General features: G+C 40.7%; 1 protein-coding gene across 2 annotated transcripts in view; it reads right to left on the bottom strand.

Moving 5' to 3' along the window:
* The window catches only part of nup58 (nucleoporin 58), a 69,862-nt gene that overhangs the window by 24,306 nt on the left and 28,383 nt on the right, over positions 1-17,173 (bottom strand). For both annotated transcript variants that reach the window (XM_070892251.1, XM_070892252.1), the window contains exons 7-11: positions 16,318-16,348; positions 10,823-10,888; positions 10,550-10,724; positions 7,746-7,825; positions 2,064-2,182 (exon numbers count right to left, since the gene is read on the bottom strand). In XM_070892251.1, the coding sequence (XP_070748352.1) occupies positions 2,064-2,182; positions 7,746-7,825; positions 10,550-10,724; positions 10,823-10,888; positions 16,318-16,348 (471 nt within the window). The remainder of the gene's footprint in view (positions 1-2,063; positions 2,183-7,745; positions 7,826-10,549; positions 10,725-10,822; positions 10,889-16,317; positions 16,349-17,173) is intronic.

Here is a 17,173-nt window from a genome sequence, read left to right as displayed (position 1 = left end):
CGTTATACCTTGTCATTCGTCTGTCTGCTAACTCAGGGGGCTGTTACGTGGGTTGGGGCGAACATCGACCCTCTATATCGGGGGCCCGCTCTTGGGAGGAGAAGCCTTCTAATTTTCCCTTACAGCTTCCTGATTACACTCCTAAGTGGCCTAGCTTTAATTTTAAGATTATGCCCTCTTGTTCTGGAATCCCTACAAGAGGAAATAGTTTAGCTGTATCTGACTTTTCAAAACCCTTAATCATGGTCAACACCTCAATTAGATCACCCCATAACTTTCTAAATTCAAGGGAATACAAGCCAAATTTATGCAGCTATCCTCGTAATTTAACCTTTTAAGCTCTGATATCATTCTGGTGAATCAGCATTGTACCCCTTCCAAGGCCAACATAACTTTCCTGAGGTTCGGTACCTAAAACTGAATGCAATATTCCAGATAGGGCGTGATCAAAGTTTTATACAAGTGAATCATCACTTCCTCACTTTTGAATTCCAACCCCCTTGAGATAAAGGCTAACATTTTATTTGCCTATTTTTGTGTCCTCCTCACACATTTCTTTTCCTTCCATCTTTGTATCATCAGCAAACTTGGCTACGTTACACTATTTGATTACTTTTTGTACCTGTGCACTAGCTTTGTGATTTGTGTACATAAACACCTAAATCTCTCTGGTCTGAGCCCCTAGTCTCTCACCATTAAGAAAATATTTAGATTTGTCTTTCTCAGATCCAAAATGGATAACCTCACCGTTCCTCATAGTTTTGCACATTCACTTAATCTGACCATGTCCTTTTGCAACTTCCTGCTCCCATACACACAACTTACTGTGCTTCCTTACTAACTTAGTGTCATCTGAAAACTTGGATGTAGAACTCTCTATACATTCATTCAAATCATTAATATATGGTGAAATTCTGAGGCCCCAGTACAGATCCCTGGGGATTACTACTTGTCGCAACCTGCCAATCAGAAATAGGCTGAATGGCTTTCTTCTGTTCTGAAAATATCTATGGTCCCATAAAGAGCACACTGCACTTTTGAACAAGCTGTCCTTGCATACACAAATGCTGCACTATAAAAATACTCTGTTCTGTTCCCGATCACCAACTCCAAACTGAGAAAGAGCATTTGATTAAACATTTGAACAGAAGCATCGAAGAAGCTTTCAAGAAGAATGAGAGCGATTCTGAGACGCGAGATTTTAAATTATAATATAGATTGACCAAAAAAATTATTTTCATTAGAGAAAATTGAGAAAAAGCAAGATCTACATAACATAAGAAATAGGAGCAGGAGTAGGCCATTTGGCCCCTCGAGCCTGCTCCGCCATTCAATAAGATCATGGCTTTAAGTCTCTAAATGTTAAAAGTGATGGACATGATCAATGCAAATAGATTTTTTTTAAACTGTGACTGCAAGAGAAGACAAATACAAAATAGGGCCAATCGTTATGCAAGGCTAGAAGTTTTTTTCTCCTCACAGACTGGTTGTGTGTACTTGGACAATTAGCTAGAAATGGGACTGAGGTTATAAGGATATACTTAGTGGACGATTAAATAGGTTCTGACTAAGTGTCAAAACCTGTAAAGTTAACTCTACCTTCTTCTCCCCACAGATGCTGCCTGACCTGCTGAGTGTTTCAGGCATTTTCTGTTTTCATTTCAGATTTCCAGCATCTACAATATTATTCAGGATTTGGCAATATAATTTGGAGCAGGTTTGTAGTGTGGCTTTTTCGAAGTTTTAGCTGTATCCCACTGGAAATTGAAATTGAAATGTTATGGAATGCTGATGCAAATTGCACATGGGGGCAGGAGGAAGGTATCAATGTGCTTAATGGCCTAAATGACCCAATTCCAAGTTCCTGATAATGCTTAACCTGTGTTCCAATTTTACCCTCGATGAGAGGAGAGCAGTATGTCACTCCACTGCCGCAAACAAGCCTGGTAACATATGTCAGACACCCTAACTGCAAATTGGTGAAACACATTGCTCCATGAACATTCAGAACCATGCTGCCCTGTACTGCAAAACATTTGAACTTAAAAAAAAATAATACAAACCTTGTGGAGTCATATGAGAACTGTTAGCCTGAGTAGCGAGGTGATTTTCCAATTCTTCTATTTGCTGTCTGTACTGCTGTAATTGAACCTCAAACTGTTCAACCAGCTGTCTGAAATAGCTGTCAAATATAATTCAGAATTAGCTGAGCAGGTTTGTTAATATTCACTATAGCATATGAATATTTTCAGGTTCATAGCTTTGTTTGCACAAGCTTAAAAGGCTATTTAATCAACTAAGCCTAACTGCCACTTAGTGGGCAAATGGAGAACCTTGTTGAGTCACTGATTTATCCCTAATGTTACTTAAGAAAAAAAGACAACTTGGAGGTGGGGGGAGAGAAAGAGACAAGATGAGGGATAAACTCGCCAGGAAACAACTGATGATACTTACTCAAAAGATTTACTTCTAAAGTTTACTCTTTTTAAAATTTGTTTGGGGATGTTGATGATCCTGGCAAGGCCATACTTATTGTCCATCCCTAGTTTCCATGAGGTAATTAAGAGTCAACCATAGTGTGGACTGAAAGCCAATCGTGAACCACAGCTTTCTACCAGATTTAATTAATGTAATTCTAAAATTTGCTAGTCCAGTACCTTAACCGCTATGTTGTACCTGTAAGTCAAAAATAAAGTTTTAAACAAATTCTGAAAATAATTACATATTTCACAAGAGAATATTATTCAATTTATCTGTTGGATTGCCTTCTGCGTCTTTTAATATCGCCATTAAGTTTTTACTCAGCTTTCATGGTAATTTTTTTTCTGATGCTAGTGCGCAAGTTACCAGATTTATTGAATTGAATTTTATAACTTGCTATGGCGGAATTTGAACTCACAAGCTCTTGGTTGTTAGTCCAGCACTATAATTATCACACTACTGTACCTGCTAAAACCTTAATGAAATTAATGACTAAGGATAGTTTTTCATCAAATAGACAAGAACTGTGTTTTAAAAAAATATTCATTTTTGCACTAGTTTCTGCTCCTACCACCAATCTCTAACTAAAAGAGCAAGTAAGCAACCTGTTTCAAAGTCTGCCAATGGCCTGCTATAACTGGCAGCTTGGGTTGTGCAAGCTGACTTGGTCTCAAAATTTAGCTCTCTTATAGGGAAAGAGTATATCGTATAGATGAAATCACTGGGGATTATACATTAATTCTCTGTAAATATGATTAGCTACTCAATACAAAATGGTAAAAGTGTATTTTGATCCAAAGTAGGTTAATCATCGAGTAAATTGTACTGAACTTCATGTTGAAAATTTTTTTTTTTAAATCCTGATAAGTTTATCTCTAAATTTACAGAGTGCCAAAAGATAAAATGAATGCTCTGGAATTTATTATAAGTAGTTCTGCTGTAAAAGGCATTATATATTATTTCCCACACAGAAAACTACTCAGTAAAAGCTTCTGATTGTTGTTGAAGTTATACCATTTCACAGTAGTTTTAAGAATCATTTTTTGTTCCTTAACATGGCATTCATAAGACATACTGAAATAGATCTGCAATATAACACAAAGGAAAGGGAAAGAGGAAACATAAACCAACCGTGCCTTGTTGGCACTTCGTGAAATAGAGCAAATGGGAAAACTACAATGAATACAGTGAGCCACATGACATGGCCACTTTATAATCTTGGACCAGGAAGATTTCCATTGGTTGGCAAAGTAAATATTATCAAATGGGAAATGAAATGTGAAAATGTAGCTTAAGTGATAAATAATCAGATTTATGTTTTTGCAGGCAAGTTCAACTAGAAATTCTTTATTAAGTCACAACATTTAAACACTCTTTGTTATGCCATCATTAGTGCTGCTGTACCTCTAATCATAAGGAAATTATGGGCTAGAAATCAGTCTTTTGGCGATAATGGTATTTTTTTTTTAAAAAGGGGGTAAAATTGGCAACAAAGCACGCCAGACGGTAAAAATCAGCTTTGCACGAGGATTCATAGTGGAAACCATGGTCCTTGTTAACTTTAGTCTAAGGCCGATTACCGCAAAAAGACAGGCCTGGGGGGGTGGGGGGGGCACACAAAAAAAAGTCACTAAAAACAAAAAAAAACAAAAATTACAAAACATTTACAAGACCCTTAATTAAGTAATCACTGGGGGAAAAAAAAGAAAAAGTAAGGGCTACAATTTCCATTGCATTGCCGCCCAGTTTCTCAGCGGCATTGGTCGTTTTGGGCAAGAACCAGGTCGGCGAAAATTTTCACAGCCGAGTTCCACCGGCGGTTCGGACAGCCAGCGTGCACTGTCCATAGACCGCCATCGCCCAATTTTTGTCTCAGTGGTGACCCGTAGGTAAGTATAAAAAAAACGCGGAGCTGGGTGGCAGGTAAGTAGCCCTGCAAAAAAAAAAGTAAATGGGTTTTACTAATTATTTTAAAATTCTCTTGCAGTAATTTAAGTGAAAAAGGTCCTGAAAATGTTTTTCTGATTTATTTTACGTTTTTTGAAAAAAGTGTTTTTCTCCTCAGAGACCCAACCTGTAAATTCTAATAATTATCACCCATTTTTTTTTTTTTTTTAAGAACTGCCCAATCGGCCGAAGATTCCATTTTCCGCTGAGAATTGGGGTGCAAGGTTTTTTTTTGATGGGCGGATTTAAAAAAAGATTTTTATGGAATTTTTTTCCGGGGATAATTTGAGAATCTTGGCGGTATTTAGAGCAGCAATCCCAAAGCGATGGCGGATTTTTTTGAAATTCTAGCCCAAAAACTTTAACTTACATTTTTGCAGGTCTTCGTACTTACCGCTGTTTCTGGTGCTGCAACACAGCTTTTTACCTGCCGTTTTCTTTCATAGAAACATAGAAAATAGGTGCAGGAGTAGGCCATTCGGCCCTTCGAGCCTGCACCGCCATTCAATGAGTTCATGGCTGAACATGCAACTTCAGTACCCCATTCCTGCTTTCTCGCCATACCCCTTGATCCCCCTAGTAGTAAGGACTACATCTAACTCCTTTTTGAATATATTCGGCGCAGAATACGGGTGTGCCGAATGGCCAATTTAAAGCGATACCACATTTTTTGGCGTTGCACAACGGCGGTCCGCTTTTCAGCGGTATTTCAAAATCGTCAGCGCAAAACTTTGGCCAATTTAGGTCAGCATCTTTTAACGCCGAAAAAACAGGCTCAAGGCTGGCCAATTTCTAGCCCATCGAATGTTGTTCTTAGATATTGGTCTTGAACTCTAATACTGAGATTTATCACATTATATTCAGGACAATATTCTATTACTATTTCACGAAGTCATTATTAGCTATGCACCTGCATGGGCCTCAGACCGTGCTCAATAACTAGTATAGAAGTTGTCTTAATGAAGGGATCACAATTTTATTTTACCCATCGGTTAGGTCAGGTTTCAGTATATAAATTTATGGGCTCCCTCAAAACCACACTTAATCCTGATATCTAAATTAGTCTATTACTTGACCAATGCTGTATTGGATTGGATTGGATTGAATTGTTTAAGTGAAATGTTTATCAAAATGAGATTTAAAACAATTTAGAGCACAATTATTCCACTGAAGCTGACATAACTTACAATGTTATTAATTATCTACAAAATAGGATAGATTTAGTGTGATAGTAAATTGGAGATCTAATAGAAACATTTTACATAAGAACATAAGAATTAGGAACAGGAGTAGGCTATCTAGCTCCTCGAGCCTGCTCCGCCATTCAACAAGATCATGGCTGATCTGGCCGTGGACTCAGCTCCACTTATCCACCCGCTCCCCATAACCCTTAATTCCCTTATTGGTTAAAAATCTATCCATCTGTGACTTGAATACATTCAATGAGCTTGCCTCAACTGCTTCCTTGGGCAGAGAATTCCACAGATTTACAACCCTCTGGGAGAAGAAATTCCTTCTCAACTCGGTTTTAAATTGGCTCCCCCGTATTTTGAGGCTGTGCCCCCTAGTTCTAGTCTCCCCAACCAGTGGAAACAACCTCTCTGCCTCCATCTTGTCTATCCCTTTCATTATTTTAAATGTTTCTATAAGATCACCCCTCATCCTTCTGAACTCCAACGAGTAAAGACCCAGTCTACTCAATCTATCATCATAAGGTAACCCCCTCATCTCCGGAATCAGCCTAGTGAATCGTCTCGGTACTCCCTCCAAAGCTAGTATATCCTTAAGTAAGGTGACCAAAACTGCATGCAGTACTCCAGGTGCGGCCTCACCAATACCCTATACAATTGCAGAAGGACCTCCCTGCTTTTGTACTCCATCCCTCTCGCAATGAAGGCCAACATTCCATTCGCCTTCCTGATTACCTGTTGCACCTGCAAACTAACTTTTTGGGATTCATGCACAAGGACCCCCAGGTCCCTCTGCACTGCAGCATGTTGTAATTTCTCCCCATTCAAATAATATTCCCTTTTACTGTTTTTTTCCCCCCCCCCCCCCCAAGGTGGATGACCTCATACTTTCCGACATTGTATTCCATTTGCCAAACCTTAGCCCATTCGCTTAACCTATCCAAATCTCTTTGCAGCCTCTCTGTGTCCTCTACACAACCCGCTTTCCCACTAATCTTTGTGTCATCTGCAAATTTTGTTACACTACACTCTGTCCCCTCTTCCAGGTCATCTATGTATATTGTAAACATAGATGTTTTGTTTTAACCATTGCTTAGGATCCATATTTGTCCAGTATATTTTGTTATGAATTGCTGTTTTCCACGTTTGGAGAACCTGCTCTGAAAAATGCAGTTTAGACACAATAATGCACTCTTTTCCAAAATCTGTAACTTTAAAGTGTAACAAGTTTGAGCATATTTCATATACAAACAGTATACAAGTCCTGAAGTAATTTTTTAATAAAGTTTCTCTTAAGAAGCAGCTAAATATGCAATTTAAAAAAGCAAAGCACACAAGCCGAGGCATGTTCATCCCCTCCTGCCAGTTTTCCAATGGATCTGTGGTGTACAGAGCCAGAAAAGAGCTCGGAGATGCATTGTGCCACGTTTCTCCCATCTCAATCTGACTTGTGTGCATGCTGTGTTTCCTGTCATATTCAAATGCAGGACACCAAAGCAGCCTGCAAGGCCTCAGGTCCAGAATTCAAAGGTTGGCAAAAAAAAAGCTGTAGTTTTTAATCCCAAAGGTGCCTGTGCAATCTTTCCCCTGCAGCAAGTTTCCAGCTCCAGTTCTGTATGACTCCACAATGGAGGCTGGGAGATACTGCATGCACATGAACACAGGACAGGAAAGTTACCTAGGGTCAGGAGGCCATCTCGATGGCGGGTGTAAAACCCGCCCCGCCGGAGATGCACACCAATCAAAAAGCCGAGGCCTGGGATATAATTTCTTAACATGTTGTTTTCTTGAAGTACAAGGTCTCCTAGTCAGCCAAAGTGACAGATGCAATTGTCGGCCTATTGCTTCGGTCACTACTTTGGACCGACTGTGAAACTGAATCATGCAAAAAATAAAAATGCAAACTGTAGTACAATCAGCCAATTCATCTGCAAAGCAGCAATTTGGGCTCAGCAGAAGTGCAAATACATTTTATTTCTTTTAGAAATGTGCCAGATTCATAATATTAGCAATGCATCATTAAACATCCTTTACCATAAGCATCATTTCAGTTTAAAAACCATCCAACCATATCCTGGAATTTACATTTGCTAATAAATTTGTTTAAAGAGAAATTCACAAACTTACTCTGCCGGTGCTGTATTTTCATGCTGAAGTCCTGGTGGTATTTTCTGTGTTCTTAGTGATATTTCAGCATTTTTAAGCTCCTGAGTAAATTCAAAGTATTAACAAATTTAAAGTGGCTTTTTCTAATATTACTTGGGTTCTATTTCCAATTTTGTGCCAGTTTCAGCTGTTTTTATTTTACCATTTGGCACTTCTGAAAATATGGGCTGAGATCTTTCTGTTTGGTGGCTATGCCGCCATATGTGGAACGATACTTACACCCATCCAAAAGATGTGCTGCTGACTTTGCGAATTTCTCAGGGTCAGAGTAATTTTGTTTTTTTTTGGCAGACTCCTGGCAAGGTTTCCATCCGCATACAGCAGCTTGAATGGGTGTTTTTTTTCTCCAGGCCAGAATAAAGCATCTGACCTCTGCAATATCCCACACAAAGTGATCACAGGATACTGCAAATTGTTCATTTCACAACCAATTGTTCTCTTGTGGGGGAAGCCTTTTTATTTTCCAAAAGGCCTCTGGACAACTGTTGTAAACAGGTATTTTTACATCCCGTGTTGTTCGAACAGAAATATGGCATAGGATATCGCTTCATCATCAACCTTATTTGGTTACGGAGTAATATCAGATCACTATGGAGAGGAAATGAAGGGAGAACCTATGAAACAGGTGCCAATTCATTTTTTCACCCAGCCAAAGTCACGATATAATTCGAGGGGAAAATTCTCCCTATGGTACTTCTAAGTATTGTCAAGCGAGCTAAATGGCTGCCTCCCGAACAGTACAATTCCATGATTCTAAGTCAACCCCTACATTCTTCTGGATACATACAAAAATACATTTAATGTTATTAGAGAATAAAGGGTACTGACCTCAATGATAGCATAACAAATTTCTTTCTTTATTATTGTAACTAAAGCATTACCCATTTAAACAGAAACATAGAAAATCGTTGGAGGAGTAGGTCATTCAACCCTTCGAGCCTGCACCACCATTCAATATCATGTCTGATCATTCCCTCAGTATTCCTTTCCTGCTTTCTCTCCATACCCCTTGATCCCCTTAGCCGTAAGGGCCATATCTAACTCCCTTTTGAATATATCCAATGACCCGGCATCAACAACTCTCTGCGGCAGGGAATTCCACAGGTTAACAACTCTCTGAGTGAAGAAGTTTCTCCTCATCTCAGTCCTAAATGGCCTACCCCTTATCTTAAGACTGTGTCCCCTGGTTCTGGACTTCCCTAACATCGGGAACATTCTACCCATCCCGTCAGAATCTTATATGTTTCTATGAGATCCACTCTCATCCTTCTAAACTCCAATGTATAAAGGCTCAGTTGATCCAGTCTCTCCTCATATGTCAGTCCAGCCATCCCAGGAATCAGTCTGCACTCCCTCAATAGCAAGAACGTCCTTCCTCAGATTAGGAGACCAAAACTGAACACAATATTCCAGGTGAGGCCTCACCAAGGCCCTGTACAATTTCAGTAAGACTTGCCGGTTCCTATACTCAAATCCCCTAGCTATGAAGGCCAACATACCATTTGCCACCTTCACTGCCTGCTGTACCTGTATGCCAACTTTCAATGACTGATGAACCATGACACCCAGGTCTCGTTGCACTTCCCCTTTTCCTAATCTGCCACCATTCAGATAATATTCTGTCTTCGCGTTTTTGCCAACAAAGTGGATAACCACACATTTATCCACATTATACTGCATCTGCCATGCATTTACCCAACCTGTCCAAGTCACCCTGCAGCTTCTTAGCGTCCCCCTCACAGCTCACACCGCCACCCAGTTTAGTGTCATCTGCAAACTTGGAGATATTACACTCAATTTCTTCATATAAATCACTGATGTATATTGTAAAGAGCTGGGGTCCCAGCACTGAGCCCTGCGGCACTCCACTAGTCACTGCCTGCCATTCTGAAAAGGACCAGTTTATCCCGACTCTCTGCTTCCTGTCTGCCAACCAGTTTTCTATCCACATCAGTATATTACCCCCAATACCATGTGCTTTGATTTTGCACACCAATCTCTTATGTGGGACCTTGCCAAAAGCCTTTTGAAAGTCCAAATATACTACATCCATTGGTTCTCCCTTGTCCACTCTACTAGTTACATCCTCAAAAAATTCCAGAAGATTTGTCAAGCATGATTTCCGCTTCATAAATCCATGCTGACTTGGACCAATCCGGTCACTGCTTTCCAAAGACGCTGCTATTTCATCCTTAATAATTAATTCCAACATTTTCCCCACTACTGATGTCAGGCTAACCGGTCTATAATTATCTGCTTTCTCTCACCCTCCCTTTTTAAAAAGTGGTGTTACATTAGCTACCCTCCAGTCCATAGGAACTGATCCCGAGTCGATAGACTGTTGGAAAATGATCACCAATGCATCCACTATTTCTAGGGCCACTTCCTTAAGTACTCTGGGATGCAGACTATCAGGCCCTGGGGATTTATCGGCCTTCAATCCCATCAATTTCCCGCCTAATAAGGATATCCTTCAGTTCCTCCTTCTCACTAGACCCTCGGTCCCCTAGTACTTCCGGAAGGTTATTTGTGTCTTCCTTCATAAAATAATGTCTCTGTTAAACTAATGAAGAAAAATTTGAAGACAGCTCAATAATCATTTGTAAAATAACATCAGTGACTGTAATCTCTACTCTTAAAGTCCTAAATGCATCAGATTTCACTTTAGTTAATTAAATGACAGACATGATAGCGAGTCTATTTTATTTCTTTAAACTGCCGTTATTACACTCCTACATGAGAAACTTCTGCCAATGTTAATTTACCTGTGCAGATTCTATCTTGAGTTTGTCAATAGCAAGTGAATCTCTCTGAAGTCCACTGGCAACTACTGTTAACAATTGTTTCAGTGCTTTAATATCCTCTTGAACTTTCAGCATAGCTTTAAAGGACATTCGACTGATCTCTTCTTGTACCTGCTTTTGTTCTTTTACAAATTTCCTGCAGATGTGTAAAGAGAATACAGAACTTTAAATGCTGATACTTTTTTAAAAATGGTGAGTTAATGATTGCTTGCATATCAAACCAGGCAAACTCACTGAAAGTGTTCCACATCTTGACAGATAACAGGTGGCAGATTTTCATCCTTAAGAGCCTTGCTATCACTGTAAAACAAAAAGGGACTAAAATGTTAACACAGCTAGAAGAACTCCTTTGCAATGATTGCTACATGTGAGTAAGTTTATATTAATATTTGAACACTGAATATATTCAAGGAAGGATGGCATCACTGACACCCTACATTCATTCTGCAGCTGTACAGGGAAGTTCAACAGCCATGCTATAATAATCAAAAGAATACTTGCTCACAATAAGAACATTTTTTCAGAAAAATTCTCTGTAAAGTTTCATAGCATAGTGAAATAATATAGGTTGGCTATGTGAATCAGTGAGTACTTAAGAAGGTTTAGCACTAAATTAAATTACGGGGTTTCCCTTGAAGTTTATAAAAATATTTTTTGCATTAGGAATCTATAGTTCTGAGCCAGACTCGCAAGCTCAATATTTTAGAAACTGTATCTAGATGTTGTGCGGTATACACTTCCTAGTGCGGTATACATTTCCCATGAAAGACCCTTTCTATTTTCATAATTTTATATGATGCCTCAATGTGACTTTTGCACCATATTACAGCGAAGAGAGTTATTAACCTGGCATTGCAAATGCCACATAATTATAATTTTTTTTTAAACTGCTTTGGAAAGAATTCTATGCTCGTCAGATTGAGTGCATCATTACCAAGAAGTATACAGATAAACACAAAGCGCACCACGCACGAGACTATATTCCCAACCACAAAAAGCAACACCAATTATAACATTTCATTCCCCATGCCTGCGCCCTACCTCCTAAATCGGCTATCATGGTAATTTCTTGGAGTTTCAGTCTCAAATAGTATTGAATAAGGGCCAGTTTGGAGCTTTGTGCCCAAGACTACTAGGAAGTGGGCTCAGGTGATACAAAATTATTTCAAATAGGACCCTTCTAGCAAGCAGAGAGGAGACTTTCAATCCATCATTCTGGAAAAGATTCAAACTCAGGCCCCAGAAGTGAAATTAATTTCTCCAGATGATGCCTATTTTTATAGAAAGATAAAATGTATCAACATAATTAAAAATTTTCAGCATCTCTTGCAAAATAGCCCTGATTCAGGTCACAAAATCACTGTGCCTTTCCTAGTATCTGCAAAAACATGCAATTATTCAGTATAAACAACCAACATAAAAAGGAAACTGAAATAAAAGCAGAAAATGATGGAAATACATATCGCATCAGGTAGCATTTAAAAAAAAAAAAATTGTGCACAGGATATGGGTGATGCTGGCACACATTTATTGGTCATCCCTAGTTGCCGAGAAGATGGGTGCAGGCCTCTTCCTTGAAGCAGTCCTCATGCCAGTAATGCTCGGTAGGGGATTGCAGGTTATCAAACCAGTGACGAAGGAACGACAATATAATTCCAAGTCAGACTGTACAATGTGGAGAGAAACTTGAGAGATTATATTGTTCCCATGATATTGCTACTCTTATCCTTCGTTATGGGAGAGGTCACAGAGCTGGGAACAACTGTCGAAATAAGCTTGGCAAGTTACTGCAATTCTGACAAAGGGTCCCTGAAACTTTAAACACGTCCGTTCTATGTCAGATTTACAATATATTTCCAGCATTTCGGTTTTTATTTTAGCTGTACGAAAGGTATTTTTTGTAAACTTTCTACAAAGAACACAACTTGCATTTTTCTAGTACCTTTAACATATAAAGATCTCCCAAGGGAGATTCATCAGAAGGAGTGACCAAAAGTGTCATCAAAGCTGTGGGCTTAAAGGAAGGTCTTTAAGGAGAAGAGGAAGGTAGAGAGGCTAGGGTTTAGGCAGGGAATTCCAAAGCCCAGTGCCCAAGAGTTTGAAGGCACGGCTGCCAATGGTGAGGCAATGGGGGGGGAAATGCACAAAAGGCCAGAGTCAGAGAAAGAGAGTTCAGGAGCGGGGATCAAAGTTGTACGGCTGAAGTTTACACAGATAGGGAGGGGCAAGGAAGAACTTTAAATTGGAGGTGCTGGAGGAACGGGAGCTAATGTAGGTCAACGAGTGATAGGTGAGTGGGACTTGTTGCAGGATACATGCAGCAGAGTTTTTAAATCAACTGAAATTTATGAAGGGTGGAGAATGAGAGGCAGGCTAGTAGAGCAGATGGCTGAGGTAGAGGCCGTTGATGTTACAGAGGTGGAAGTAGATGGGCTTTGTGATGGAGTAGATATTGGGGACAAATAGGATGTTGGAATGTGATGGAATACTCATCATTCAGCTGGACAGGTGAAGTTGCAATAACATAAAAAAATTGGGACTGCCAGGACGGAACAGTTTGTGTGAATAGCCCTATGCCACTGGATGGAGTATTCACCAGTACACTGTGAATGCAATATACATGATCTACAGGATGCACTGCAGAAACTCACCAAAAATTTCAATAGGTCGTGAATAGTCTGGTTCAGTCCGAGACAATGGCCTAAAGAACATAGCTGCCAGACTGGGCCTGCAGCAGGTGGTGAGAGAACCGTAAGGGAAAAACCTACTTGACCTCATCCTCACTAACTGACAGATGCATCTATCCATTACAGTATTGGTAGCAATGACCACCGCACAGTCCTTGTGGCGATGCAGCCCCATCCTCACACTGAGGACACCCTCCATCGTGTTATGTGGCAGTACCACCATGCTAAATGGGATAGATTCAGCACAAATCTAGCAGCTCAAAACTGGGCATCCATGAGGCGCTGTGGGCCATCAGCAGCAGCAGAATTGTACTCCACCACAATTTGTAACCTCATGGCCCCGCATATCCCTCACTCTACGATTACCATCAAGCCAGGGGACCAAGCTTGGTCCAATGAGGAGTGAAGAAGAGCATGCCAGGATTACCTAAAATGAGATGCCAACCAGGTGAAACTGAAACTACATGCATGATAAACAGAAGAAACAGCATGCTATGAACAGAGCTAAGCAATCCCACAATCAACAGCTCTGCATTCCTGCAACATCCAGTCATGAATGGTGGTGGGCAAGTAAACAACTAACGGGAGGAGGAGGCTCCATGAATATCCCCATCCTTAATGATGGCGCAGCCCAGCACTCGACTGAAAAAGACAAGGCTGAAGTGTTTGCAACCATTTTCAGCCAGAAGTGCCGACCGAGTGGATGATCCATATTGGCCTCCTCCTGCGGTCCTCACCATCACAGAAGCTAGCTTTCAGACAATTCAATTCACTTCACGTGACATCCAGAAATGGCTAAGCTCAATGGTTACACACAGGTTATGGGCCTTGACAACATCCCAGCTGTCGTGTTGCAGACTTGTGTTCCAGAACTAGCTGTGACTCGAGCCAAGCTGTTCCAGTACAGCTACAACACTGGCATCTACCAGACATTGTGGAAAACTGCTCAGGTATATCCTGTCCACAAAAAGCAGGACAAGTCTAATCTGGCCAAATATCGCCCCATCAGTCTACTCTCAATTGTCAGCAAAGTGATCGAAGGTGTCATCGACAGTGCTAAGTGCTATCAAGTGGCACTTACTCACCATTAACATTCTCACCGATGCTCAGTATGGGTTCCGTCCAGACTTCTTGGCTCCAGATCTCATTACAGCCTTGGTCCAAACATTGACAAAACAGCTGAATTCCAGAGATGAGGGGAGAGTGACTGCCCTTGACATCAAGGCAGCATTTGACAGAGTGTGGCATCAAGGAGCCCTGATAAAATTGAAGTCAATGGGAATGAGGCGGGAAAACTGAAGTCATACTTAGCACAAAGGAAGATTGTTTTGGTTGTTGGAGGTCAGTGTCCTCGGCCCAAACACCATCAGCTGCTTCATCAATGTCCTTCCCTCCATCATAAAGGTCAGAAGTGGGGATGTTCACTGATGATTGACAGTGTTCAGTTCCATTCAGAACTCCTCAGAAAATGAAGCAGTTCATGCCTGCTGCAGCAAGACCTGGACGACATTCAGGCTTGGGCTGATCTGTGGCGCGAATGTTACTTGCCACTTAAGTGCTAGGCAATGACTATTTCCAACAAGCGAGAGTCTAACCACCTTCTTAAGGGCAATTAAGGATGAGCAATAAATGCTGGCCTTGCCAGTGACCCCCACATCCCAGGAATTAATAAAATAAAATGGCCAGTGGGGGGAGGGGGCGGGGGCGGACGGAATCAGCGGCGAGGAAACAGTGTTTGTGGCAGAGACCGATGTTATCACATCTCATTGCCTGTTTAATGGCATTAACATCGCCAAATCCCCCACCATCAACATCCTAGGGGTTTACCATTGAACAGAAACTTAACTGGACCAGCCACATAAATACTGTGGCAACAAGAGCGGGTCAGAGGCTGGGTATTCTGCATGAGTGTCTCACCTCCTGACTCCCCAAAGCCTTTCTACCGTCTAAAAAAGGCACAAGTCAATGAAATACTCTCTCCTTGTCTGGATGAGTGCAGCTCCAACACCACTCAAGAAACTCACCACCATCTAGGACAAAGCAGTCTGCTGATTGGCACCCCATCCATCACCTTAAACATTCACTCCCTTCACCATCGGCACACCGTGGCTGCATGTATACCATCTACAAGATGCACTGCAGCAACTTGCCAAGGCTTCTTCGACAGCACCTCCCAAACCGCAACCTCTACCACCTAGAAGGACAAGGGCAGCAGGCGCGTGGTAATAGCATCACTTGCAAGTTCTCCTCCAAGTTACATGCCACCCTGACTTGGAAATATATTGCCATTCCTTCATCGGCGCTGGGTCAAAATCCTGGAACTCCTGCCCTAACAGCACTGTGGAAGTACCTTCACAAGGACTGCAGCGGTTCAAGATGGCGGCTCACCACCACCTTCTTAAGGGCAATTAGGGATGAGCAATAAATGCTGGCCTTGCCAGTAACGCACACATCCCAGGAATGAATAAAATAAAATGGGGGGTTGGGGGGAGTGAGGGCGGAATCAGTGGCGAGGGAACAGTGTTTGTGGCAGAGGCCGAAGTAATCACATCTCATTGCCTGTTTAATGTATCTGGCTTTCTCATTTATGAAAATTCCACGGCAAAGACAGCTCAGCCTCCATCTTAATTTCATTTCCGTCAAATACTTCCCTTTCAGTCTTGTTTCTCCCATTTGCCCGCTTGTGTAAACTTTATTATCCCCGGTGTTTCACTTTGATATTACTCCTTACAGGTGTCCACTTGATTTTTTACATCATTCTGGTATCTTTTTTTAATATTGGCTTGCCTCAGTGGACTCCTTGAATAGTTTTACCTACAGGTGCTGTCTTACAGCTTCGCAACTGTCCCCATATAAATTTACTTTTTAGCTCCATGAAATGTGTATAATTATTATAACATTAGTGTCACACATTAAGAAAAACAAAACATATTAATCACATAACTTTTCTAAAAATAACAAGACCAAAGGAACTTTACAAGTTAATTCATTGCACAATTTTACAGGTTGCCAGAGTTTATTTTTATACACAAACATACTTACTCAGGTCTAACTCCAGTTGAACATTTATCATCTGTAAAGGATACATACACAATCTATAAATAACTGCAATTTTTTTTAAATAAAAGGAATACAATATTGAACATTAACAAATAGAACAAATCAGCAACCCATTTCTCTTCCAAACAAATCAAAATCATTCAAGCAATTTCATTTAATAGCAGGCAATGGAATGCAAAGCCACTAGCCAGCCTGTTACTTGTGCCTGAAAGTTGAAGTGTAGAAATTGCACAACAATGCTCTTATATTTACCTATCTCGCACACACAAGATGCCTCATAATCCCTCATTTGCCCATTTGCAGGAATTAACTGCACACTTTCCAGCTATCTATTTCAACACTGCATTTTTAAAATGTCCCCATCCACAGTTATTTTTCATGTTTTTTTCATTGTTGTTCATCTCTTTAAAATCTTAGTTACAGGAGCATGGACAGCATAGAGACTTAAAACACTTAATTCTTGCCCTTCCAAAATGGTTTCAAAACACTATTGCATTTATGCTGAGCGGTGCAATATAGTTGTTGCTATGATGTAATCCAACCTCAGGAATATTGACAAAACCTTATCTGAAGCACGCATTTTCCTCTTTTCTGATATGTTTAACCACCAGAGACACTTAAAATGTAACTTTGGAGGGGCAAGTTGCTGCAAATTCATTTCTTGTTGCAGATTTGCAGCTTTAAGATGTAAATGTGTGATATAGGGCCCAAGTTTCCACATGATAAAAACGGGCGCCCCGCCGAGCTGGGTGCCCGTTTTTCGCGCCTAAAACGGCGCCGGAAAAAAAACGAGCGATTCTGGAGCGCTTTGCAGCTCCTTGTCTGCTTGGCGCGGCGG

This window comes from Pristiophorus japonicus, chromosome 10, assembly GCF_044704955.1.
Source record: "Pristiophorus japonicus isolate sPriJap1 chromosome 10, sPriJap1.hap1, whole genome shotgun sequence".
Classification (NCBI taxonomy): Eukaryota; Metazoa; Chordata; class Chondrichthyes; family Pristiophoridae; genus Pristiophorus; species Pristiophorus japonicus.
Note: the sequence above shows the minus strand (reverse complement) of the source record. Positions and strands in the feature narration are given on the sequence as shown.